The sequence below is a fragment of the Alexandromys fortis genome, unplaced genomic scaffold (genome assembly GCF_014885135.2).
Source record: "Alexandromys fortis isolate MF-2015 unplaced genomic scaffold, M_Fortis_MF-2015_v1.1 scaffold_1, whole genome shotgun sequence".
Classification (NCBI taxonomy): Eukaryota; Metazoa; Chordata; class Mammalia; order Rodentia; family Cricetidae; genus Alexandromys; species Alexandromys fortis.
In genome coordinates, this window is record NW_026067927.1 from 36,144,499 (window position 1) to 36,172,283 (window position 27,785).

The window sequence follows — 27,785 nt, forward strand, 5'->3', positions numbered from 1 at the left end:
TCTAAGTTACAGCAGAATTGTGGGCTTCAAGTATTTATTAATAATTTTCAACTAAAACCATCTTGTCTTAATTATTTTATATTTTAAAATAAAACTTTAGAAAATATGATCCATGTGTTTCCCCAATTTTCCTGAAAATTGTTTACTTCTTGGGTCTGGAAAAATTGAAGGTGGGTTGGAACATTAATAAGCCCTTGAGGCTAATTCCATTTACCAAATGACTGACTTCATTGGTTATTGAGAGGAATTGGAAAGAAAAGGCCCAGTTTTTTTTCCTAAAATGAACTTAATCAAATACAAACCATTTGGGGTTGAGGTTTCTTGCCTTTGCACCTTAACACCCAGGCTGGGTAGTTCTCAGTGGAAGAAGGGCCTTCTAGACATTTAGGGTGCTTATATCATCTCTGGCTTCTACCTGCTGGGTTCCCATGGTCTCCCTGCCTGGGACAATGGAGAAAGTCTTCAAACTGCTAGGTATTTCCTAGGGAACAGCCATTCCTGGTTGGCAACTGCAGGCCTTAGTGATTCAGAAATAGATGTCTCTCCCAGTAAAGAAAAATCAAACACCGAGGCGAGTGTCAGGGGATCTCCATCAGGTGAGCATCTAGTCTCAAAAACCATTGTTTTTTTTTTTTTTTTTTTTTTACAAATCCTGATGTCCCACAGCATATATCTGTTCAGATCAGCCTGTCCTCCTTTTGTGCTTAGAGTCAGCTGATTACCCAAAGCTCGAGTTCCTTATGACTTGGATAGCTAGTAGGCCCTCTGATTTCTACACCCTGTGAAGCTTAGGTCATGTCTCTGTTCTCTGGGAGAGTTCTTTTGGCTGCTGATCTCTCCATTCCCCCGTTCTGTGTTATTATCTCTCGCAACTGAAGGCCTAGCCTGAGTGCCCCAAACCATCTGGGAGCCTAGAGTCTGGTTGATTGGATCACTGTGCAGATACACAATTGAGGAAGTAAAACGTTTGGTTTTAGGGTTATTCGTGTGACTCTGGAAAGGACTCCAAGCCTCACCAATTGTCCTTACAAATATGCACACGTTTGTTTGTGGAAGGATTTTTACTAGTGGCTTGAAGGGAAAAGGGTCGCTGGCACACACACAGTATTCAACAAGATCCTCTGCAAACATCAATTCTGAATAAAGGGCATTTCTTTCGCTACGGTTATAGGTACTTCTGAGAGTTGTAAATCCATGCCAGGCTCCAGAATCCATGCCTTCCAAGGGCTGGAAACATTGTATTTAACAACAAAGAACCAGTAAGCATGACAGAGAGTCAAGGCACATGGAGTCCTCCTTCACAGTTTATGATGCAGTAAAGAACTTTAAGATGGAGACCTGAGATTGCAAACTGAGGGCCAGCAGGCTAAATCCGGACCATGGGTGTGTTTTGTTTGGCTTGTGCTGGCGTGAGTCTTCTCAATGTCAAAGAGAAGGGGAGGGGGTGGAAAGGGACAAAGAGGCTGAGCGGATAAATGTGAGAATTTCCTTTCGTGTAAAAAGATAAATTTCCAATCTTCTTTGTGAAGCCAGAAGATCTGCCAATACTGGGTCCTTATTCCTATACCTCTTCCTGCTGATGGCTGGCTACAGCCAACAACAGCTACTCTTCTTAGTACAGGAGTGGATAGATGCTCTCTGGTTACCCAGCTCCCTCCCAGTTCGCTTCTCTCACCATTTGAGATGGTTGCTTCGATCAAGCATCATCAGCGTTGGAAAGAAGCCACGGAAACTTGGAACAACACGGAAACTGGCCCATTTGTGTATCAAGCGAGGTGACCCCGGTTTAGGCCGCAGAGGTGGCATTAAGGCGACAAGAAGTTGTCAGATTTAGGGTCTACAGAATTTTGAACCCAATGGTATTGGAGGGTGGGATTAACTGGAGAAGATTTAAAAATAGTTCCAACTTATTTAGCAAGAAAACAACACAACCAGTTTCGAACACTTTAAAAAATAGACACAGAATTATTTAAAAGCTTTCCCTTGCTGTGCAAATCGGGTGCCCTAGTACAGATATCATATTTCTGGGAATGCTGACCCTTTGGGGAATTAGGAGGGAAAGAGGAGCCAGACGGCCCGATTATTACGGCGTTAGTCTGTGGACAGGCTGTGCACCTCCACGCCTCCACTTGCACCCAAGACACTCCCTGCTTCCAGATGTGGGGCGGTGTCCCTTAGACAGCTGGGATTGTATCCTGAGAAATGGACGATCTCTCCTGAGCTCCGGGTTAGCACGGTCTCCTTCTGCAGAGCATTTTTCCTTCGGGCGCCACGGTCTGGCTGCATCTAGCAAGCTGTATGATAGTTAGGATTTATATCGCACGTCAACGTAAGAGGCGAAGTTGTAGCTGAAGACACCTTTCAACGCTTTCTATAGGCGAGAGCGGTCCCCCGTTGTCCACGGCGAGGACAACTGTTTGGTTAGAAGGCGGGTCAGTTCCGTGGGTGCAGCGCCTGGAGCCCAGTGCCACGCTCAGGCCGGTCGTGCACCGACAGGGTAAGCCAGGCCTTGGCCACTCCCGACGCGCATGCGCCGGCCGGCCGCCTTGGCCCTCCGTCCACCCCCCCACCCCCCGTCATCCGGGTCCCGGGCAGGCGGGCGAGCGGGCGCCGTACGCTTGTCCCGCGGCCGAGCTGCTAATAAAGTTACGGCGCGTGCACGGCGCAGCGACGGCGTGAGGAGAGCGCGCCCGGACGGCGGGGAGGTGAGTGAGGGGCCCCGGGGCGGAGGGGCACGCGCGGCGGAAGCCGGGAACGGGCGGAGGCCTAGCAGGTCCCCGCGCGAGACCGGACAGGACGGGGCGCCGAGCTGCGCGGCGGGGGAGGCCTGGCTGCCGCGGAGGCCACGGCTCCCTCCACGGTCCCGACGAGGCCCCCCGCCACCTCGCCGCGCCACCGAGCAGTGCAGACGGCCTAGGCCGAGCCCGCGCCCCGCCGCTTTGTGTGCTCGAGATAAGGATCCGCGCTTATCGGTGGGAATTACACTCCGGCCCGCGGCGACCCGCCCCTGCACCCGGCTGTCGCCCGCCCGTCCGGGGCCGCCCTCCGCCCGCTCGCCCTGCGCTCTGGGGACGTCGCCGAGGTCCTCGCGCCTCGCCAAACTTTACGTGAGGAACTGACGCAGCTTTTGTCTTTCGGCCGGTCCCGGTGGTTCCCTCGGGCGTGCGTGCCCCAGTGCCTTCTCAACCCCCCACCCCCTGGCCCGGTTCCTTTTCGCTTTTCCGAGGCTGGTGCGGCGCCGAGGTGCGAGCCTAGCTTTGAAAACTCCCCCGTGGCGCCCGTCTGAGGTCGGAGCATGCTCAGTAGCCTGGACATTTTGGTTGCAGAAAGAGCTGGCGAGAATAGTCGAGGTATTTGGAGGTGTGCCAGCTATCCGAAGCGCCTGTCCCGCTTCGGTTTGGATGGCACCGGCGAATGGAGCCCGGGCCAACCTGGGAGCCAGGACTGGCCGAACACTCTAGGCCCGATCTTTATCTTGATTGTAAAGACAATGTTTCCTGGGCAGCTGGAGGTGGGGGGCGTACTCCTGGCCGCGTTTGCATCTAAATGGGTGTGGTGCTAAGTATATCTTGTTTATCTTTCTTTGGAAAAAGTTTTGAAGTCTAGTGGCGTTTGTCACATCACCCCTGTTGCCTAGCGCTATCAAGTGTGTTCCTACCTAGCAACAGAGAAGGGAATCAGTGGACTTTGTTGGTTGGCTTTACAGCAGCTAAGAGAAAAGGGTACACGTGATGTTCTTTTTCTCTCTGACAGGGTCTTTCAGTGCAGACCTTGAACTCCAGCCAGTCCTCCTGCCTCAGCCTTCCAAGTGCTGGGATTGCAGTGGTGAGCCATCACCGGTCTGGTCTGGCAGTCTTTCTTTTTTTAAACAAAGAGTACTTGGATGTCCTTAGTGTATGGGAGTTACCACTAGCGAGGTAGCTTTTCATTTTAACTTGAAGCTGAAAACCCAGTAGGCTTAGTTGAATGTTTCTGCCAAATGCCAGCCTATAGTGCCTGTTGTATGCAAACAGTGCCCACATGCCGCAAGACAGGACAGTTTCACACTCAAAGGCTCTGTCCTGAGATTGTTTCAGATTTTGTAGAGAAAGTCAGTGGGTCAGTAGTAACAAATTCTATTCTTCCTTTTACCCATTTGGTAACATTTTTCCCCCTCTAAAAAGAAACCCTGAAGTTATAAAAATATCCAACACAACTGAGAAGCAACAGTTTATCAAAATATAACCTTTATAACGTTTATATATTATGCTCAGATTTTTTTTTTTTTTTTTTTTTTTTTTTTTTTTTTTTTTGGCCAGGCATGCTGGCTCAAACCTTAAATTTATTCCAATACTTGGGAGGCAGAGGCTGGTAGATCTGCCTGAGTTCCAGGCCAGCCAGCGCTACCTAGTGAGGCCTTGTGTGAAAAACCTTTCATTTTGTTTGATTGCTTACACAGTGATCTCTGGGGCAGCTCTCCTTCCTCTACTGCTCCCCCTCTCAGTCTTTTCAGATCACGACTGTTACCACGGAAGCCTTTACTGTGTCTTTGCTGCAAATGCCATCCATTGTTTGGTCACTTTAGGTCATAGACGAATTTTCTCAATTGACTTTCCTCCTCCATTCTGCAGACAGCTAGCCCAGGTTGGCCTCAAACTTGCTGTGTAGTCCAGAATGACCCTGAACTCTTACCTCTACCTCCCAAAGGCTAGGATCACAAGCCCGCACCCTCACACTTGGTTGTTTGTTTGGATTGTTTGGCTTGCTCTTTTAGCTGGTGGGAGCCTGCAGACCGCTCTGCACCGACCTCACAGATAAAGTTTTCCATGCATCCATGGGATATGGGATAGATAGTTGAAGGAAGGAAGAAGTCAGTGAACTGGGAGAGGGAGTAAAATGTGTCTGTGGTTTGTGCAGCGCTGTGCTTACCTGCTTCACTCTGGTGGGCACCACAGAAATGGGTAGATGGATGTGTTGCCTTTCTTTTCCCTCTGGCAGAGTCAGCCATGAATTGCAGTGTGAGACAGTGGCAGAATGTTGCTAATGAGGTTTGAATCAGATTGTTGTGTGCTGGTTATGTAACATGTTGTGAGAGTGTTATTAAAAGTTGCCTTCTGTAGCAAGGAGAGAGGCAAGTCAGTTCTACTTACTCTCGTGGGCTTTCATTCCTGGCTGAACCTGAAGGCACATTAGGCTACAGCTGTAATTATACCTGGGCTGCCTGTTTCCTGTTTTCATGGTAGACCCAAACAGCATGGTTTGCAGTGATGAGCTCTTGTCCTTCGTGTTAAACAGAGGCACTGTGTTCTCTTTGCTGAAAACAGATTGGCGGCTTGATTGAACAAATTCCATTTTAGTGTTTTGAAGATAAGGCAGTAAAATGATAGTGTTTTACTTCTTAGTAGCTTGTATCAAAATTTAATATAAAATCACTTTCATATGCATATTCTTTGTTGTGTAAGTTTTAATTCACCAATACTTGTGTAGTGTGAATCAAGAAAGCTCTTTTTTTGTTGTTTATAACTTACCAATGTTTTTTATTGCCAGGCGTTTGTGTTGCTTTGGGCAAGGAGACCCACATCAGAGCTAATTTCAGGGCCTTCATTCCCCTGGTTTATCCATCTCCACATTATATTTATTCCTATTGTATGTTCCTACCTGTAAGTGCTCTCTGTATTAAGAACATGGTGTAGGCACCTTGGGTTCTATGATTTGCCAGCATACCTTGAAGAGGTCGGATATTGGAGAAGATTCCCATCTTGTAATGGACAGTAGTAGCCTGAGGAATGATTCTTATCTTACTAGGTGTCGGTCTGGAAGAGAACTGAGAAAGTGGGATGTGGAAAGCCTGTTACAGACTCAAGGTCCTCTCTAGCCAGAAAGATGGTGTAGCGCCTCTCCTCTCCCCGCCCTGGGGGGTTGACCTGTGCCTTCTTTCACCTTGTTTTTCTACTTCTGAACTTAGTGGACTATTAGCAGTTGGAATTTTCAGGGCAAGGTCATCTAGCTAATTGCTATTACTATACATCCTTTACCTCCAACCAAAACTTGAATGTAGTGTGTATGTTTACTAAATGGAACCATCAGCATTTAGAAGTCTTTCAGAAGAATTGTTTAAAACTAGATTATTAGAATTTTTCAATCTTTTATTTGTTTATTTTTTTTGAGGCAAGGTCTCATGTAGCTCTGGCTGGGTCTCACTATGTAGTGCTGTCCAGGAACTCACTATGTAGGCCAGACGGGGCTTGAACTTACATAGATCCATCTGCCTTTGCCTCCTGGGTGCTGGGATTAAAGGCATGCACTACAGACTAATTTCCAAATCTCATAGGTCACATATTTTAAATCTTTATTGTTTCATAACTTGGGATGATGTAATTATAGAACATTAAGGCTTTTCATAATTAATCACTAGTTCTGGGTGCTGTGTAGCTTTGATAGATGTGTGAATATGCCCACACACATACACAGGCACACACTTTTTTCCCCCAGCCAGGTTAGAGGTTGTGGTTTAGTTTTACCAGAAGTATTTTCAGTAGCTTTTCTCTTTGCCCTTATTTACTGTGTCTTAATTTTGATGAGATTTTTTTTTTTTTGGAAGAAAGAGTTAATAAGGACAGTTCTCTTACATGAGCCTATAATTTTACTTCGTTTTGTAAATAGTTTTTGTGCTGAATCCTTTGTGAGCACAGTCTTTACCTGTAGTGTATCTGTATTTTCTAGTTTGGCATTCCATGAGAATTTGGAAATATCTTGATCTTTTTTGAGGTTTCTAACTGGAGCATTTCCTTCTGATTTCCTGCATGTTACTTTGTTACGCTGGACGGAATGGAAAAGGTAGCAGCCACAAATGTCAAGTGTCCTTTCTGCCTTCTCAGAATATGCTTCAGGAAGAGGCTGGCACTGTGCAAATTTAACTTTGCTCTCTGAGTATGTGTGTGATCACAGGGGTTCTGTTCTCCCTGAAGTACTAGGGTCTTGCCTTTTTCCCTTGGTGGTGGATTGCCTCACTGGAGGTCTAGTTATCCTGGTGTGTGTTCCTGGGAAGAAGGGATAGTGCAGAAATACTTCTGAGCTGTCTGTAGTCTTGCCGTATTTGCATTTTCCTGTTCTCTTAGGTGAGAGTCTAGTTAACTCACTGACTGTTTGCACTTTTCAGCTTGAGTGCAGATTAAATGACAGAACAGAAGGGCTAGCCAGCACTGGTTTTTGTTTGTTTTCTTCTCTTCTATTAAGGGGGGTACTTGTACTCTCAGGTACACATGCGGTGCTGGAGGACAGCACAGTAGCATTGGAGTGGATGCTGTAGATTTCGGCTTTCTGTGCTTCAGAGGCTCATGAAGAGCAGCAGTGATTTTGTTGTAATTGAAAGGAGAGCACTGTGAAGGAGACTGGCCAGCTCTGTTTCTGGCCTTGTGCCTGCAAGCCTGTACAAGCACGGTCTACTTCTGGTGGCAAGGCAAGGAGTCTTGCAGGCTCTGTGAGGGTGAGCGATACATCTAGATCAGGCTCTGCTTAATTAGAGGACTCAGAGAAGCAGCTGCAGCCTAAAGAGTGGTTAAAAGCTGGGAAACAGAAGTCTGGATGTGGGCGATTCAAAGGAGGGACATTTGGGGGCACAAAAGAATGAGCAGGACTGTGCTTTGAGAAGTGTCGGGACCCATGTTCATCATCCAGAGGGCTTTGAGAGCTGTTTAGAGCTTTGGATGTCTTTTTGAAAATGTAATCTTTTTATGTGTTCTACCTGCGTGTATGTGCCTGGTGTCCAAGGAGTCCAGAGAATGCTGGAACTGGAGTTACATTTGGTTGTGAGCTGCTGTGTGGGTTCTGGGGATTGAACCTGGGACCTCTGCATGAGCAGCAGCAGCTGAGCTGTCTCTCCAGTGCTTTTGAAATTGAGAGTCAGAGCTGGTTCTCTAGGAAAGCAGTTTGAGTGCTCGTGTGACCTTCCTTCCCTTTAGATCTTCCTGTAGAGCTGGTGAGTTTCTGAGTCTGCAGAAGCTGTGTGTCCTCCCGTTCTCTTTCGGCTCTTCTGCAGCAGTCGTAGCTGCAGCCTACACGTTCTAAAGCATTAGAACTAAAGCCTAGGCAGTGGTGCTGGGGTCTGTTCCTGTGATCCTTGGTGGCTGCTGTCTATGTTAGAACCAGAGGGAAAGATTTTCTAAAGCTTCATCCTGGTTAACCTGGAAAGTTAACTCGGTGTGTGTTTGCAGGTGGCTTGCTTCTACTTGTTTGTTTCTCAACTTCTTGGTTCTCAAACTCACCTGGGATTCCTACTAGAAATATGGGAAGGTTTTGTTTTGTTTTTGAGACAGGGTGTCACTGTTTGGCCCTGGCTGGCATGGAAGTCACTGTGTAGACCATGCTGGCTCAAACTCATAGAGACCATTCTGCTTTCAGAGTGTGGACTACCACACCTGGCTATTTTTTTTAAGATTTATTTTTAACTCTCTCCCTCTTTGTTTCCCTCCCTCCCTCTCTATCTCTATTCTCTCTGTGTGTCTCTCTCTTGTGTATGTGTGTGTCTGAGTGCATGACTATAGGTGTCTGTGGAGGCGACAGCTGTCATCTTCTGGAGCTGGAGTAGTTAACAGGTGTTTGTGAGCCACCTGAGGTGGGGGTTAGGATCTTCGGCAAGAACAATATGCTTCTCTAACCTCTGAGACATCTCTCCTGCCCCAAGATGCCTATGAAGAATTTTGGGGAAAAAATGGTATTGTATTGCTGCCTCTCATAAGAGAATTCATACATGTGGAAAATGCCTGTGTATTTAAGGAATGTAGGGAAACTGCTAAATCTTATTTCTGAATATCCATGTAGGTGACTCACTCTCAGTGTAAAGAATGCAGGAAAGTTTTGTCATAATGAACCATCAGTTCACATCCGTAAGCCACAACTTAAAGGAGTCTGTGAAAGAGTTGTGCAGAAGACCTTGAAATAGAAAGTCAGGCCTTCCTCTGCATTGGAAGCATATAGGACATGTGAGACCGTGTACAGCTAATGTGTTAGCTAGGTAGAGTAACACATGCTTTCATTCCCAACCCATTCCCAGCCCTTGGTAATACGAGTTCTCTGAGATGGGTTGAAGGCTAGCCTGGCAGCATAGTTGCCTGTCAAGAAACCCAGATACCCTGGAAATGCATGGATTATGGAGAGGGCATTCAGCCACACTCCCACTCAGCAGACATGAAATCACTATGGAAGTGAGAACCCAGCTGTTAAGAGTTGGTCTTGGGATGTGGTTCACTGGCTTTGTGCTTGTGAGACTTGTCTGATATGTGTGCATTTGTGATGGGGAATTGTGGGTCATTATGGAACGTCGGTTTGCATGGGATGTTGTTGTCAAGAGTTTGCTTTGCATTTTAATTTGAGTTGAAGAGCAGTAAGGAATGTTGGAGCAGAGAGTGAAGGAGCTGCTCTTTCCAGGAATTGAGAAGTCTGAGCATGAACTCTGTGTCTGGGGGAGGGTGATGGAGAGTGGGTTCTGCATTGGTCAAGATGAGTGAAGACCTGAACCCTTGAGTTACTAATCAGTGTTACTATGACTTATATGATACTGAAATCTTGAAGCTTAGTAACATTTTATTCCTACATTTAATATGTATACTATTAAAGTCCTGATCTTTGTTTAGACTGCTTATCAGCCTTTTCCAAGTCAGTTGATGACAAACCCTATTCTTTCAGCTGCTCAGACTGACACCTTGGAATCTTTATTGACTTCTGTTCTCACACAACTCATATCTCTCCATCAGGGATCCTGCTGTCTCTGCCTGCTTCTCACCACACCAGCGCTATCACCCTGGCAGTAGTTGCCAGTTCCTCTTACTTAGATTACTTCAACTCTCAGCACACTAGCCACAGTCTGTTGTTTTGTTTTTAAGACAGTGTCTGTTTATCTCTAGCTGGTCTGGAATTTGTTATGTAGACCTGGCTGGCTTTTCACATGAAGAGATCCACCTGCCTCTGTCTCCCAAGTGCTGGGATCATAGATGTGGGCCAACATGCCTGGTCTCAGGATAATTCTCAACAATATAAATCAGCTATTGTGCCTCCTCAGCTCTCTGAGCCAGTCCGTATTTGACGCACTCTCTTCCTGCCACTGTGGCTGGTCTGCCTTGCTTCCCTCTTTGGTCCCAATCCTTACCTTTTTGCCTTATTTTATTATCTCACTTTATTCCCAGGAATCACTGCGTTCCTTGAGTGCACCCCCTTTAGGGTCTTTGTATTGCCTTTTAATGGTTTCCCCCGTTTCCTTATAATTTTGGTTCATTTGGTACTTTTTCAGCAAGGCCCATCCCCATCATCTTATTGGAAAACTGCCTCTCTTCACACTCCCTGTTAACCCATCTCTGTCTCTCCTCTCCCACCATCTGTTTTTTTTCCCCCCTTCTTAACAGTTTTGGATTTTTGATATAGGGTCTTGTTATGCAGCCCTGGTTAGCCTGGAACTCACTATGTAGATCTAACCAACTTTGAATTTGTGGGCAGTCCTGCTAGGAATATAAGCTTCCCACCATATTCTGCCAGCTGTTGCCTAGCAAAAATGTTACTAACTACATTGTGTGCTTCCCACCACTGAAATATAAGTTACTAGAAGACAAGGGGTTTTGATTCCTCCCTGCCCCGAGGTTTCTCCTTGTATTCCTGACTGTACTGGAACTCACTCTGTAGATCAAACTGGCCACAAACTCAGAAATTCACTTGCCTCTGTCTCCTGAGTGCTGGAATTAAAAGTTGTGCCTCCATACCTCTTTCTTGTTATATTCTCAGCTCATAATAATGCCTTAATAAGTAGTGAGTTAATGAATGTTTTATTCTTAGTTTGAATAAACAGTATCTAGTAAATAGTAACTGTGAAATGAGTGAGTTAAAGAATTTATTTTTAAACATTAATTTCATTTTTAATTATCTTCCTTGGGATGACAGCCAAAGCTGAAATCTGAGATAGGAGATGGAATTTAGTGGTTGGTACTTGAGCAGAGTCTTACAGGGGAAAAAAAGGTGCATTTGAAAATCAGATAACAAAAGATAGTCTGGGAAGAAAGAGGCTTTTCAGGAATGGGGAATCAGGAACATTGCTTCTGAAGTTGTGCTGTCTTAAGATGTAGCCCCGCTTTTGTAGTAAGGGCAAGCTGGTGTGCGTTGACTGCTCTTTCTTGGTCCCTCTTTGTTTCTTGTTCTCTCACATGTATCTCATAATCACAGAAGAAAAGAATTATATAGTTTACATATAAACTGGTGTCTGTTATGCTAAATTATTCTGGAAAGATCCTGGACCACCGCTGCACCTTTCCCTTTTATAGCACCTTTACAAATGACACAGAAAAGGGCACCTCATTTTCTCCTTCAGCCTTGTATGATGGACAGCTGTGTAACCCGGCTCACAGTCCTGGTTATTCCTTAGATGTTGAGTGGTGGCTTGTAGGTAGAGACTCAGTAAAGGCTTAAAGCGATCCCTGATATCTTCAGAAGCAGGTCTGTGTGCATGATTTCTATTTCCTGTTGATTGAGAATGCGGCATCTATAGAAATATTTTCAGTCTGTTCGGATTGATGTTTCTTAAAGTTAATTTTAGTCTAGAAGTTTATGTATCCTTAAGTAAATTAGAGGAAATTATTTTGAAATAGGAATGTCTTTTGATAATATAAGTATTATTAGTGAGGATTTTAATATGGCTGAGGTATGTCTGTATTTAGGTTTTTAAAAGTTAGTTTTATTTTCCTTTCCTCTCAGAAATACTGTTTGGTTTAATCTTAAGAAATTTTGCCCTGCTGACGCAAAGAACTCCAATCAGACCGGATTAGACCAAATTAAAATGCCCATGTTTAATAAATGTGGCACTCTTGGGTGGACCATACAGCAAGGCAAGGAGAGGAGCCCATGCAAAACCCAGAGACCATGTGTTCCTTTTTCTTGTGTGAGCCTAATACCCTGTGGGAGTGGTCCTGACCCTCCCTGGGGAGGAGTCAGTGCTTGGCAGGCTGGGAATTGGAGTATAACTCAGTATTAACATTCCAGACCCTTCGGATATAGGGGTGTTGTTAGAGGGCTGGGGTTTCACTTTTGAGCTGGAGTCCTTGGATATAGGGGCATTGGCTCAAGTCTGGCTACTTCCTGTGGGCATGGGGCGACGTGGGTGAGGGGAGAGCTGGGAGTTGGTGTGCTCAAGCTCAGTGAGAGGTGTGGCTGGAGCGGCATCCGGTTTGCTGTCATCTGGAGTATGAGAAGGCAGGTGGCTAGGAGAAAAAAAAAAGTGTAATTATTGTCCCTGTGAAATGGGGCTAGCTGTGGGATGGGGCACAATAGCAGATCACCCTGGATTTTTTTAAAACCAGATTTTAGTTGACAGGTGTCCTTAATCCAGGAGAGTTGGTACCAATGATGAAGTCCCAGGAGCTGGTACAGGACGTTTTGGCATTGTCTGGGGAGTGGTTTGTGGGTTGGTCTTGGCCCAGGCAGTAGGAGTGACCTGTAAAATATACTTGAAACTGGCTGGGGTTAGCAAAAGGCTCTGGAGATTTTTAGGGTATTTTTTTTTTTAATCATACCTGATTTTGATACTGCAATAGAAGCTTTCCAGGAACCTGTAAGAGAACTGGAACAGATTTACATCTTGGTGTCATAGCAAAGGCTATTGTTTTAGGTTAAGAGGTAAAGGAAACTGGGAACTCTGACCCTCTGAGGACATACCTGAAACCTGTTAGTCCTGGACTGTGAAGCCTGTTAAAGAGGCACACCTGTCTGTATTTTAGCAGGAAACTTTAGTAAATGTCATAAGTGAAATAATGAGTTAACAGTACCTTACGTTGTCAGATGCCATTAGACAGATCTGGGAAGGATAAATCAGCAAGAGTGAGACACCTTTTTAGCTACACAGGCAATCCCAAATCCTCTTCTTAAAGTCCTTGGAGAACAGTGGTCTCAGAAGCAGTGCTTGCTGTTAGCTGCTGAGCACAAGAGGCCCAAAGAGTTTTCCAGTGAGGGGAAGATCATACCTGTCTTGGATGATTCCCTGGGTGAAGAAGCATCCAGGAAGCTGAAGAGGTGAAAGGCCTCTTTTTGCTGTGTGGTTGTTTTACCAAACCCAGAGGCAAGGCCTGGAGGCGGAAGGTCTTCTATCTTCTTGGAGGAACTAAAGGATTCTGCAGAAGCTGCATGTCTGTGCTAGAAGCCCTTGTTGTTAAAATGCCATGCCCTTAGATCTGTAAAGGCACTGAGAACTAGGTACCATTACCTGTTATTTAAACTGGGCATATAAGCTAAATTTAGGTGTGTATTTTATCCAATTAGTTACAGTTTATCAATGCTAGTAAAAAGATTAAAAGGAATATTTTAATAAGTCAAAGAACCTTAAAACGAGCACACAGGCACACAGAAACATTTATAAAGTTACACAGACATACTGTGGCCACATCATTTTGACAGACAAACAAAACATTTTTAGAAACCTGTGTTAGCTGACCAACTTAAAATTTTGGCATAGTTAGGTGGCAGAAGCCAGGAGGGTGGAAGGACAGGGGAAACAGATTTATTTTTAAAAAATTTTAGAGTGAGACAAACAACAAACAGCTTGGAGAAGCAGGGAAGGGGGGTAGCAGGGTAGGAGTGTGTGGCAGAAGCTGCGGGCTTTTGGATCCTTGTTTGAGTTAGGTGTTAGTCCCAATTTAAAAGGATTTTTTTTTTTTGTAAGAGGCTGCCCAAGTGGCAAACAGTAGGGAGGGGCTAGAGTGATCCCAGCATAGAAGGCAAAGGCCGGGGAAACAGCTGATGGACGAGTGCCTGTTCCAGAGAGATGGGCAATGACCTCTGCTGTCCTCAGCAGTAGAAAGGGAGTTGGGTTTAGATCCCCGAACCGGAACAGGGGTCCTCACTGCCTAATGGAAGTGGGGGCAGGATAAACCGCTGGCTGTGAATGGGGGGGGGAGGCGAGAACACTGCGAATAGACACACACACACACACACACACACACACACACACACACACACACGGAAGTGGGGTGGGACGAGAGTGTGCATTTAGAAACCATGGGCTTTTGGTGCATTGTTAATTTACGTTAGATAGCCCCCCCTTTTTAAAAAGATTTATTTATTTATTAAACATACAATGTACTGCTGGCAAGGAAGGCACCAGGTCTCATTACAGATGGTTGTGAGCCACCATGTGGTTGCTGGGAATTGAACTCGGACCTCTGGAAGATCAGCAAGTGCTCTTACCCTCTGAGCCAGCTCTCCAGCCCTAGATAGCCCCAATTTAAAAGGATTTTTTTGTAAAAGGCCGTCTAAGGGCATTTGAATAATTGGCTTGGAATCACAAGAAACCCATTAGAAGTGCATGCCTCTGTGACTCAAGCCTGTTGTGATGTGTTCACTGAACAGAGCCCTTGAGTGAAAATGGGGGTACATGAGAAATGAGTGTGTGTGTGTGGGGGGAGTTTTTCCACACCCAAGTCCCATCTCAGCAAAAGTTCCTGGCTTTTGCCAAGTGGATCAGGATTCCAGCATGGGCCTGTGACTTTAGTGGAAAACCCAAAAAGCAAATGGTCACCCCAAGACCATACTTGCAATACAGTTTAAAAGGGGGACTCACTGAGTGAAGCTGATCTTGCCTGGCAGAGGGCACACGGGAAGGGCATTTTCCAGCAGGCAGCCCTGGACCCTAGGCCCTGGGCATGTGGGAAAAAATAGACTCTTTTTGGTGGGACCTCCATTTGTTTAATATTAATCTTAAGAAAAGCCACTCTGCCAGTGCAAAGAACACCAATCAGACCAGATTAGACCAAATTAAAATACCTGTGTTTAATAAATGCGGCTCTCGGTGGACCGAGACAGCATGGTGAGGAGAGGAGCCCATGAAAACCCCGAGACCATGTGTTCCTTTTTCCCGTGGAGCCTAAATACCCCGTGGGAAGGGGTCAGTGCTTGACAGGCTGGGAATTGGAGTCCAACACAATATTACATTCCAGACTCTTTGGATATAGGGTGTTAGAGGGCTGGAGTCTCACTTTTGACCAAACAAACACATTTTAATTTAATTATATGCTTACTTTTTATGTTGCTTAGGATTGATTCTAGTGCCTTGTACAAATGCTCCGCTATTTCTCCAGCCCAGAAATGTTTCTTTCTTTTCTTTTTTGAAAAAAATGTGCATGTGTGCACATGCACACTTGTATTGCAATGTGTATGTATGTACAGGTGCTTGCAGGTATGTGTGTGTACATGTGTGTGCAAGTGCACATTTATTATTGGCTGTGTAGTCCTGAATGAAGACAAATGCTATTTTTCCTCTGGAATGTTCGTTTTCTTGGGGCAGATTGGGTCGATAGATGTAAATACAGGAATGGAAGCACTGTAAGTGAGACGTGGGATACCTTAAGTCCATTAGGATTCCTTAGGCTGGGTGGCTCGGAGACTTCCTGGAGAAGAGGTGTTTTATTTTATTTTTTATTTTTAAAGATGGCTGACTTTATTATTTTTTTATTTATTTATTTGTTATGTATACAATATTCTGTGTATATGCCTGCAGGCCAGAAGAGGGCACCAGACCTTATTACGGATGGTTGTGAGCCACCATGTGGTTGCTGGGAATTGAACTCTTTGGAAGAACAGGCAATGTTCTTAACCGCCGAGCCATCTCTCTAGCCCCAAAAGAAGTGTTTTAATTCAGAGAGATATCTGTGGGAACTTTTGTAATGTGTATGTAATATAGTGATATTTTTTTTTGTAATGCACAGATACATGTTTTCTCTCTGCTCCCATTTTTTTGTTGTGCTAGAGATCAAACCCAGGGCTTCATGTTCTACCACTATCCTAGACCCTATCCCTGTGGTAGCTCTTAGTTTTAGAAGGCTTTCACTTTTGGTTAAGGGTCCAGTGTGCTTCTCTGGATTTTATTCAGTGAGTAGTAGGAGCAGTCCAGAGAAATCTCAAGGAATTTAACACACCCAGAAGTTTCTGTATCTTACCATCTAGTTTTGTGCTCTGTTTTCTAAGAAGTGACAGAAAAGTCATGCCTTTATTTCAATCCCAGCACTTGGGAGGCAGAGGCAGATGGATCTTTGAGTTCAAGGTCAGCCTGATCTATGGAGTGAGTTCCAGAACAGCCAGGGACATACAAAGAAACACTATCCTGAAAAACGAAAAAGAAAGAAAGAAAGAAAGAAAGAAAGAAAGAAAGAAAGAAAGAAAGAAAGGAAGGAAGGAAGGAAGGAAGGAAGAAAAAAGAACAGAAGACATAAGCTGTATTATTAATATATGTGTGGTGTATATTTTTATAAGTCAGAGATAAGGTACGCAATGCCCATGGCAGGTCATGGGATTATAATTGGAGCAACACATGTTTCTGTGTGTCCAAGTCACCGGTTGTCTGTTTGCTGGGATTATGCTGAAATACTCCCGAGACCTCTTGTGGTGGTTCGAATAAGAATGGTCCATGTAAGGTCCCATATTTGAATGCTTAGTCACAGGGGTGGCACTGTTTAAAAGGGTTAGGATTAAAAAAAATAATAATAATAAAAAAGGGTTAGGATTAAAAAATGTGGTTTTGGAGAAAGTTTGTCACTGAGGGTAGGATTTGAGGTTTCAAAAGCCCATGCCAAGCCCAGAGACATCTTCTGTTTCTCTGGATCAGGAGGATCTAACTCCCAGCTCTTGCTCCAGCACCATATCTGCTTGTAGGCTGCCACACTGCCCACCATGATGGTAATGAACTAAATCTCTGAAACTGTAAGCAAGCCCCAGTTAAATGCTTTCTCTTACAGTAGTTGCCTTGGTCATAGTATGTCTTCACAACAGAACAGGCACTAAGACACCCCTGGTTGTACCAGGGGTGGGCTATTGCTGTGATAGGCCTGACCATGCTGCTTGTTGGCAGGATGTGGACTTTGGGATTTGGATTAGGAAGCAATTGAACACTTTAAGTGGGGCTTAATGGGCCATGCTAGTGGGATGAGAGCAATGTAGATCATTAATTACAGCCAGGCTCGAGGGGTTTCAAAGAAGAAGAATATTAGTACATTTGACTAGAGACCATTCTTGTGGTATTTGGCAAAGGATGTTGCTGCTTTTTGCCTCTGTCCTAATAAAATGTCTGAGGCTAAATTGAGTTTTAGATTAATGGCTTTGGCAGAAGAGATTTCAAGATAACCTAGCATTGGCGCTGTCCTTTGGTTATTAGTAATTCCCTTATGGAGATCTGTAATGAAAAGGTGAAGCTCGACAAAAAGAAGTACAAAACGTACAGTTTGAGGAGAAAAGGAGCACCAGAAAGTATAATGGAGCTGCATCCAGTGCTCATAGAGATCAAAAGTTTATAGAAAATCCTGATGCTAAATGAATAAAGGAAGTGATGCCCTCAGGGCAAGACCCCACTCAACTGAGTTCCAGCCTGTGAAAAGGAGTTAAAGAAAAGCTTTATCGGTGAAGGAAACCTCTGAAAACAGAAAGCTGACAAAAATGTGCTTAAACTAGGGGCCATGTTCCATTCCTAGTAAGCAGCAGAACTTGGCAGCTTCAGCCACATGCTTCTGGCTTTAGAGTCAAGGTTACAAAAAAGGGGTTATGGAGTCTCCCTTCACTGCTAAGGAAGACTGCTGAGGCCAGGTGTGTATTAAGCGTGTCCCTGCCTGAAAGCCTAGAGAGGCCATTGTGTGAAGCTGTGAAGGTGAAACCTGAGTTGTATTGGAGACCCAAGATGTTGGAGATTCCAGAGTTGTGGGATACCTGCGGAGGTGAGCTGCTGACAGGGAGTGGAACCAACCCAAGAGAAAGAAGTGTGTTGCAGTCAACAAAGCTGAAAGGCGTTGGAGTTGTAAGAGCGCTTTGACATCAGACATGGAGATGCAGTTTGGAGTGTCCCTAGCTGGTTTTGTTCTTGCTTTGGTCCAGTGTTTCCTCACTACAGCCTCTTTCCTTCCTTTTGGAATGGGAATGTGTGTTTTGTGCTGTTGTATGTTAGAAGTATGTGATCTGTTTTTGATTTTGATTTTACAAGGGTTTGCAGTAAAGAGATTGCCATGAGTCTCAGAAGAGACTTTGAAGTTTTAAACAATGTTGAGACTGATAGACTGGAGACTTCTGAAGTTGGCCAGAATGCAGTTTTGCATCATGAAACAGCTATAAGCCTATGGGGGCCAGGGAGTAGATTGTGGTGGTCTAAATAACAGTGGCCCCCATATTTGCATATATTTGAATGCTTAGTCATCAGGGAGTGTCACTTTTTAAAAGAATTAAAAGGATTAGGAGGTGTGGTCTTATTGGAAAAAGTATGTTACTGTGGGTGGACTTTGAAGTTTCAAAAGCCCATGCAAGACTAGAAACTCTCTCTCTCTCTGCCTATAGATCGGTCTAACTCTCAGCTGCTGCTCCAGCACCCAGTGCCTGCACACTGCCATGCTCCCCACCATGCTCCCCACCATGATGATAATCGACTAAACTATAAGCAAGCACCAGTTAAATGAGTCTCTTAAAATAGTTGCCTTGGTCATGACATCTTTTAACAATATAACCGTGGCTAAGGCATCTATATAGTCTTGATGGAAGGGCATACTGCTAACAAATTTCTTAAGTATGAAAAAACATTATGTGGTAATTGATGAAACAATCTCAGATACAGATGAAAGACCGCCTTTCTGACTTATAGCAACCCTTTCCAGATGTACCTGAGGCTAAATAGCTCACTGCATGTTCAGTCACATGGTCTTGGGAATAGGACTTTCAACCCCGCTTCCCATATTGCTGGCAGGGAGAAGAGGCTGATGGCCAGCAATGTAATTGTGGTTGCAGACGTAATTGTTGTCTAAGCTTTTAGATAGACAAACACACAATGTTTCAGGAAGATAGAAGGAGCACATCTGCCTTGGGGAAGCATCCCAGAGAATTCAGAAATTTCTGTCCTTTCCTTTTTAGGCTTGTCCTATGTGTGTCCAGTTATATGTAATAAATTTGCATATGTGTTTTGAGTTTCGTGAGTTAGTCTCAAAATTAGTCACGTGTCAGCAACATGATGGAAGTTAATCCTTCTAAGATTCTAGTTATCGGGCTGGAGAAATGGCTCAGAAGTTAAGAGCATTGCCTGCTCTTCCAAAGTCCTGAGTTCAATTCCCAGCAACCACATGGTGGCTCACAACCATCTGTAATGGGGCCTGATGCCCTCTTCTGGTCTGCAGGCATACACACAGACAGAATGTTGTATACATAATAAATAAATAATTTTTTTTTAAAAAAAGATTCTAGTTATCCTCAAGGAGAGACAGGGAAATCTTGTGGTTCTGGTCCCTCAGCCTGTGCCATCTGGCTGTCTTACAGGATACAGTCACTGTTGTGACTTCTGCAGCATTGCCTGTTTGGATTGTGAGAACCCTGTCCCATGCTTGGTGACCCCAGTGTTCTGGGTTATAGGATGTACAAAGGAACTTGATGACTTTTCCCTGCATACAGGGAGGGCCTTCATTTCCTGCAGACTGAGCTCAGATGAGGGAAGACTGGGCTGAAGTGATAAGAGAACGAGATATAGTGTGCTAAGTGTTGTCACACCCAGTTTAAAAAGAAACGTATTGAACTATAATTCTTAGTCTCTCAAACTATATAATCTTACTTTAAAGTAATAAAAAATATTTTGGAGAAGTCAAAGGAATATAAAAAGTAATAGAGTTCTATTTTTAACATAAAACATTACTTAAAGAAAATCCACTGAAGTAGAAGAACCTGGCATTTGAGTGTGCCATGACATGAACAGTTTTAAAGATCTAAACAATTTATTAGAGTATAATTTATATGCCATACATTTTACTCACTTATAAAGTACAGTTAATGAAAAATGTTAATTAGTAATTATTAAAAGGAATTTTAGAATATTCAGTAATAATTTTAGGACATTTTAATCTCTTGCAAAGACACTATATTATTATGATATATATGGTACTCCCTGCTTGCCTGCCAAGTTTGAAACTTAACTGCACCATTACTATGATACATACGGTACTCCTTGCTTTACCCCCTCCCCCAGTCCAGCATGGTGAAGGCACTTGCGCCTCTGAGAACCATGCATACAGCCCCATTCTGAGGCACACAGCCAGTCCTTGTGGCAATTAAGCAAGCTACAGTGGTCTGCTCACAAACCCCATCCCCATCCAATGTTCTATAGCCGGACCTCCTGCCTGGCAGGATGGCTCAGAAAGCCGGCATTTTTAAACGGTCACAGCTGAATCAGGGAAACCTCTCTTAAGGGAGCTTCAGCATGCTGCCAATGAATGGCAAGAAGCTGTGTTAAATGCTGTATTTTTGTGTCAAGAGTTAAGCTCTCTCAGGTTTTTAAGTGGATTTTAGTTGGCCACATGGGTGCCAATTTATAGGAAGAGGGCCTGCTTGTTTGTCCCAGCCACCCTGCTAGCTTAGACCTGAAATAATCACATAGAAACTGTATTAAGTAAATCACTGCTTGGCCCATTAGCTCTAGCTTCTTATTGGCTAACTCTTACATATTAATTTAACTCATCTCCATAAATCTATATTGCCATGTGTTAGTGGCTTACTGGCAAAGTTTTGGCATGTCTGACTCTGGCAGCGGCCTCATAGTGTCTCTCTAACGTCTTCCTCCTCCCATGCTATAGGCCAAGCCAGTTCTTTATTCATTAACCAATAAAAACAGCACATAGAAGGACCTCCTACACCACCCTATTAGACTGATGTGTATAACTAAGTACGAATGCAGTCAGTGGTGTCCCCATTAGCATGCTCAGTGAATGTCAGTAAAGCAAGCTGTCTCCTATCCAGCCCTGCCCCTGGCAAGGGTAGAGAAATGGGTGTGCACTGGTGCCTCGTGCACTGTGGTGACCCTGTTAGGTGAGAACTTTGCTGCCACAGAAATTCCCACTCAAAACTCACAGCTCCGAGTTCACTGCAGTGGTGGCTCTGTCCGCTTTGCTCCTTCCACAGCGGTGGTGATTATGGTCAGGCTTGACTAAGCCTGAGTCATTGTACCCATCAGGTTATAGGTAGTTGTGAATCTCTAGATGTGCTAGGAACCAAATTGGGGTCCTCTGCAGGAGCAGCGAGGGCTTTTCACTGAGCCATCTATCTCGCCAGCCCCAGCAATTACATTTTTAGAAAAGAAGATACTGAGATTCTTGAAATAGCTGTGTTCTTTTTCAAAGTGCAAAAACTTAACCCTTATGAGTAACCAAGATCCCATTGGTTGCCAGCAGTGCCATGCTCCATGCCTCTCACAGATTCTAACAGTGACAGCCACAAAGAGAAGCTCTGCCCTGTGTTTTGACTGCTCTGTGACAGTGATAGCTGGTCAGGAAAGTGCGTATATTAAGCTCTTCTTGGATATTTTATTTATTTTTTTTTAAGAATCAGGGAATATTCCTTCAGTAGAGCATTTGTAAATTTTATTATTTTATGTGTACTGGTGTTTTGCCTGCATGTGTCTGTGTGAGGGTGTTGGGTCCCATGGAACTGGAATTACAGATAGCTGTGAGCTGCCATATGGGTGCTAGGAATTGAACCCAGCTCCTCTGAAAGAGTAGTTAGTGATCTTAACCACTGAACTGTTTTTTTTTTTCAGTCCCCTACTTCTTGGATATTTTTTTTCTTCTGATTTTTTTTTGAAACAGGGTTTCTCTGTAACAGAGCCCTGGCTGTCTTGGAACTCTCTTTGTAGACCAGGCTGGCCTGGAACTCACAGAGATCTGCCTGCCTCTGTCTCCTGAATGCTGGGATTAAAGGGGTTTGCCACCATGCCTGACCACTTCTTGGATTTTATTGTGAAAAGAAAATTCTCAATTAGAAGGAAACATTACATTATAAATATGAATTATTATGATAAGCAGTGAACAAATAGATTGAATTTTCCACAGAATAGTTAGCAAATCATCCTTCAGTATGGTATTTACAGCATCAGCATTAAGTTTTTATCTTTCAAAAATATGTGTAAAGAGTCATGTGCTGGCTCATGCCTGTAATCCTAGTGCTCAGGGAAGAAGCAGAAGAATCAAGACTTTAGGGCCAGTCTGGGAACCAAACTGGCCACAGAGTGAGATCCTTCATAAAAACATCCTAAACATTTATATCTTAATATCTTTCTGTCATCTCTGTGTGTATGTGTATATTTGTGTGTGTGTTATATTCCCCCAAGGGCTTCTATTAATCTTTTCATAGTCAAATTACTCTTGAGTCCTTTGAAAAGAATATGGTGTTTGATGGCTTCTGACCACAAAAGTAGGAGACTCAAAAAGCTCAGTATTTGTAGATAGACCCATGGAGTCAAAACCATCTGTTGGAACCTTCGGCATTTTTTTTGAGCATCTTAGAGACAAAGGAAACCTGGAATCCTGTTGACGTTTATGCTGCTTTGCGTGCTGTGAATGATAACACATCTTTTGTTTCTGGTCTGGGAGAACTGAGGTCCCTTGTCAGCATGCACAGGGTGACTTGGACTAACCTAACTGACAGTGTGCCGTGTGATGAAGATACAGAACTTACAGGTATCTGTAGCCTCAATCTCATATTAAGATATAATTTCAGTTTCCACAGAGGGCTTTGGGTGCTCCTCTTAGGACCAGTGGAAGTCACTAAAGCTCGCCGTTAGTTTTGCCTAGTTTTGAATGTCAATATAAATGCAATGATATATGTATTTTCATTTTTCTATCAAAAGTTCAGTTATATTTTGTGTCAGGTGTGATATATCACTTGAAATTTCCATGATTTGGGCCTTTTACATACTGTAGACATACGCTTGTTGCTTTCGTTCACAGCATTCATTATGTTGGACATATACCTGGAAATAAAATTGTTGGACCACAAGGGTCATTGTTTAGCATAATGGATGCTGTCAAACATTTTCCAAAGTGGCTGAGCTGCAATATGTAAGAGTTCCGTTTGGTCTGTATTATCATAAATGTTTTGCTCCTCCCTCCCTCCTCTTTGGAATATTAATAGCCCTTTGAGCACAGAGCTTGTAGTGGTGCAGCTGAGTCAAATGGTAGTTTGATGTTTAATTCTTCAGGAGCCTCCATAGTGATTTACAAGTGACTGTGCCGTTGACAGTCCCATCTGCAGCAAGCAAGGGTTCTCCCTCTCCAGCATTTGCTGATGATGCCATTCTGTCTGAGTAAGAGAATCTCCATGTAGTTTTCATTTGTATTTCCCAGATGGGTAAGGATGTTGAACACATAACCAAACATTTATTGGCCATTTGTATTTCCTCTTTTGAAAACTGTCTATTTTATCAGCCCACCTTTTGATTGGAGATGTTCTTAGAGTTAGTATTTGTAGTTCTTTTCTCTAGGTAGCAGCCCTTGCCTGCTGTGTGCCTGCTGAAGGTTGACCTCCTGTCCTGTCGTCAGTTGATTGTTATGTTCCCGGTATCCTATTTGTCAGTTCTAGGGAATGTTTCCTGTGCTGCTGACATTGTAAGAAAGTCTCTGACTGTGTCTGTATCTGAAGTTTTTAATCTACCGTTTCCTCTAGCAGTCAGCGTTTCAGTCTTGCGTTGAGATCTTAGACCCATTCTGAATAGATTCTTCTGCATGTTTGTGTGTAAATTTTCTTTGCTATTTGATGAGAAAGCCTTCTATTTTTGAGTATATCATTGGTTGTTCCTGTGTAGGTTTATCTATGGGTCCTGGATTCTACTCCATTGGCCTGCACATCTGTTTCCTGCTAGTATCAAAAGATACTGGCTCTGTAGTAAATTTGAGATTGACTTCCAGAGTGGCTGTTTTTTTACTTAGGGGTTATTTGGAATCTTTGGACTTCAATGTGAATTTTAGGATAATTTTTTTTTCTATTTCTGCGAAGTGTTTCATTATATTTTTATGGCGATTGTGTTGTATCTGTAGATCTCTTTGAACAATGGGACCATTTTTGCAGTATCCTGAGAATATACCCATGTATTCAATTTCTTCCGTGTCTTTAGAGTTGTATTTTTAGAGATCACTCACCTCTTTAGTAGATTTATTCGTTATTTTTTTAAAGCTATTGTGAATGATTTCTTTCTCAGCAAGTTTGCCGTTGATAGAAAGATTAGCTACTGTTTGCATGTTGACTTTGGGTCCTGCCTCTTTACTGATGGTTTAGAGATACAAGAATTTTTCTGATGGAACATTTAGAATTTCTTAAGTATAGGAACTGTTGTCTGGAAATTGGAACAACTTGTCCTCTTTTATTTTTTTATTTGTATCCTTTCTCTGGTCTTGCTGCTCTAAGACATTGGACACTGAATGGGAATGTGGAGAGAATGCCTTCTTGCCTTACCCTCAGTCTCAGAGGAAATGCTCTCAAGATGTCCGCATTCATAGAGTCGGCTACGGCCCCAGCTAGTCTTTGTTATGTTGGAGTGCAGGGGTCTTGTGCATTGTCAGAGGCCTGTTCTTCATCTCTTGAGATGACTGTGATTTTTGTCTTTAAGTCTGTTTGAATGCTGTGTTACATTTAACACTTAATGCTTTGTGTATGTTATTGAATCATGCTTCCAGGCTTCCTGTAATGATACTACATGAATTCTTAATGCATTTTTGAATTAGGTTTGTAAGAATTTTATTGAGAATTTTGTGTAATGTTTAGGGATATTGGTCTTATATTATTTCCTTCCTTCCTTCCTTCCTTCCTTCCTTCCTTCCTTCCTTCCTTCCTTCCTTCCTTCCTTCCTTCTTAGGCTCTTACCTGGTTTTTGTTTCGGGTAAGGCCTCATATAATGAATTTATGGTGTTCCTTCCCTGTCTTGGTTAAACAGCACGTGAAGAATCATTTTTTTTTTAAAGTTGGTGTTCTTTTCTAAACATTTTCCTGTTATTTCACAGTGTTACTGTTTGCAGTTGGCACTATAGTGTTCTACAGGTAATTTTACCCAGTCTTAGCACTAGAGCACTGTAGCATGATTAATAAAAACCCAGACACACAAATGGGACTCAACCTGGAGGTCAGAAAAGCAAAGCAGCCAACCACTGGCTCTTACCTCTACCTCAGTCCGAAATGGCGATCCTGCCTCCAGGAATCTCAGAATGAGACTGAGACTGAGCGCTGTCTCCTCCCATCTTATATTCCTCTCTAGTGCTGGGATGAAAGGATGCACCACTACCTGCTTGGTTTCTGTGGCAAACTAGTGTGGCTACTGGGATTAGAGGTGTGTGTCCCCACTGCCTGGTCTGTAAGACTGATCAGTGCTCTGAACTTCAGGCAAGCTTTCTTTATTAAAATAAAATGAAATGTCACTACAGAGCACCATGGCACAGAACTTCACTTGCTATTTCCAAGGGCTTCTTGATAAAGCATCTTCCTTAACTAATGTGCTTAAATATAGAAGCCAGTAGTCATTATAAAGTACAAACTGACATTTTGAGGAGTTGAATAACATTTATTTTCTAAATCTCTTTAGCGTTCTTCATTCTAAAAATAGATAGTTGACACTTTCCTGGTAGTGGTATGTGTTAGGCTGTGTTTGACAGTTTGGTGAATCCACGATTTTTTTTGGGGGGGGGGCTGGCTGTCCTGAAACTTACCCTTACTATGTAGCTCAGGCTTTCCTCGAACTCAAGAGATGCACCTGTCTCTGTCTGCCATGGCTTCTTTGACCTTTGCTTTGCAGCTGAGCTGCTTGTGTTCTGGAGACAGGAGTGAATGGCTACAGAAGTTTACAGACATTTTTGTTTTCTGGCTTTGGATGCCTTTCTGTTTTTTTTTTTTTTTATGACAGCAAATGTACTTTTCAGTTATGCCAATTAGTGTTCTTAGATTTAATTAGTCTCCTTTTCCCCTCTCTTTCAGGACTTGAAAGAAGCGTATGGCACCTGTAAAGTTAAATGTCACTCCTTGTCGCCACTTGGACCTTCTGCTTGAGACCTGCATGTGACTTTCCATCTGTGATCTTGGCTTCTCATATCTACTGACTTTGATTACAGAAAAGTCTCTGAAGATTCATATCAAATGACGTCAATGGCCAGCTTGTTTTCTTTCACTAGTCCAGCCGTGAAGCGATTGTTGGGCTGGAAACAAGGTGATGAGGAAGAAAAATGGGCAGAAAAGGCAGTCGATGCTTTAGTGAAAAAGCTGAAGAAGAAGAAGGGCGCCATGGAGGAGTTGGAGAAAGCCTTGAGTAGCCCAGGACAGCCAAGCAAATGTGTCACTATCCCCAGGTCCTTGGATGGACGCCTGCAAGTTTCTCACAGAAAAGGCTTACCCCATGTCATATATTGCCGTGTTTGGCGCTGGCCAGATTTGCAGAGTCATCATGAGCTAAAGCCATTGGATATTTGTGAATTTCCTTTTGGATCTAAGCAAAAGGAAGTCTGTATCAATCCATACCACTATAAGAGAGTGGAAAGTCCAGGTAGGTTTCACTTCGCTGAGAAGAATTAAGAATAAACCACCAAAAACCCAACATGGCTCTTACCGATTTGCATGTAACTAGGCTTATTACATTAGCCTTCGTTAAAGATTTCATCTTAGGAGGAATACTAGGTTTTAAATTTAGCTTTTTTGAACATTAAGCTCTTGATTGGCTGCTAGAACTCACTGTCTCTATTAACACCCGCTTCTTTTCTGTGGCTGACATCTCTGAATGCTAAACCCATGTCCCATGTTCACACTAGATCCTGCTCCTTGTTTGATTGGGAACTGGGCTGTCGTGCAGCAACTGTTTTTCTGGCTTTACATCTTACAAGTCTTTATTGTTACATTTACTGTGTGCGTGTGTGTGTGCTTGCGTGCTTGCATATGAGATGACACGTGGAGATCAGCGGGCTATTTCCAGGAGTCAGGAGGTCTTCCTGGATCTTGTTACTCAATTTTCATTGCCTAGGACAGTTCCCTTCACTAGTTGTTAGTAGGTACTGGCCAGTATTTTTCTTTTTAATCAGTGAATTATATATTAGTCCTTTTATTGATGCTATAGCAGAATACCACAGACTGGAAAAGTTCACTCTGCTGAGAAGACTCCAAAACACAGCCAACATGTCTCTCTGATTTGCACTTACCTAGGTTTATTAGCTAAAAGTTTACATGAGCCTTTGTTAAAGATTAACAATAGAAATCCTGGGGGTAGAAAGTCCAGGATTAGGAGACTGTCTGGTGCGGGCCTCATAATCAACTGTGCTCCGAGCAGTGCTCAGGTGTGGGTGAGACAGAGAAGGACCGAGTGAAGCTAGAGCGTCCGTAAGGACACCTGTGGTGCTGGGATCCAGACCAGTCTCGTGCATGTTAGGCATGGGCCCCATGGGCTACCCCCCAGCCCAAGTCACCAAGGAGTCCACCTCCACAGGTACTACCTCATCGCTTCCTGTTAGGCCCCACCTCCCAGCATTGCCATGTTGTGAATTTTCTGGTGCATGAACTTCTCAAGATTTTCTATAGCAGCTGAGATACTAGTTGGGATCTTTATCTGTTGATGAACAATAAATAACCGTACCTGTGGTAGTTTAAGCACAACACACATTTATTACCTTACAGTTTCTGGGGTTCAGGCATCTGAACTACCCTTAACAGGTGACTACCCTTAACAGCATCTTTTTTGAGTTTCTAATCAAGGTGTCTGTCAGGGCTTGGTTTTTTTTGGAAGTTCAGACAGGTAAGGGGTTCCTGTGCTACTGACAAGATTCAGTTCCTGTGGAGGCCCCTGGACTCTGGCTGACTGTCGGCTGGAGACTGTGTCAGGAGTTCACCTTTCTGTGTGTTCTACACTGCCGTTCCCTCGCACTGTCACAGTTGCTCTCTACAGAGGCTTCTCAGAGCATGCATGTTATTTCTTCAGAGCCAGGAAGAGCATTTCCTACTAGAGGGCATTGAGTTCTTAGCAGTGTGACCTTGCACCC

The 27,785-nt window shown here is 43.7% G+C and overlaps 1 protein-coding gene across 4 annotated transcripts in view; it reads left to right on the top strand.

Annotated features, from left to right (window-relative positions):
* Nucleotides 1-773: 773 nt before the first annotated feature.
* Nucleotides 774-27,785, top strand: part of Smad5 (SMAD family member 5) — a 44,047-nt gene continuing 17,035 nt past the window's right edge. For 2 of the 4 annotated variants that reach the window (XM_050143825.1, XM_050143828.1), the window contains exons 1-2: nt 2,549-2,705; nt 25,744-26,305. In XM_050143825.1, the coding sequence (XP_049999782.1) occupies nt 25,903-26,305 (403 nt within the window). In that variant the 5' untranslated portion in view covers nt 2,549-2,705; nt 25,744-25,902. The other 2 variants (XM_050143827.1, XM_050143826.1) reach the window with 2 other exon arrangements.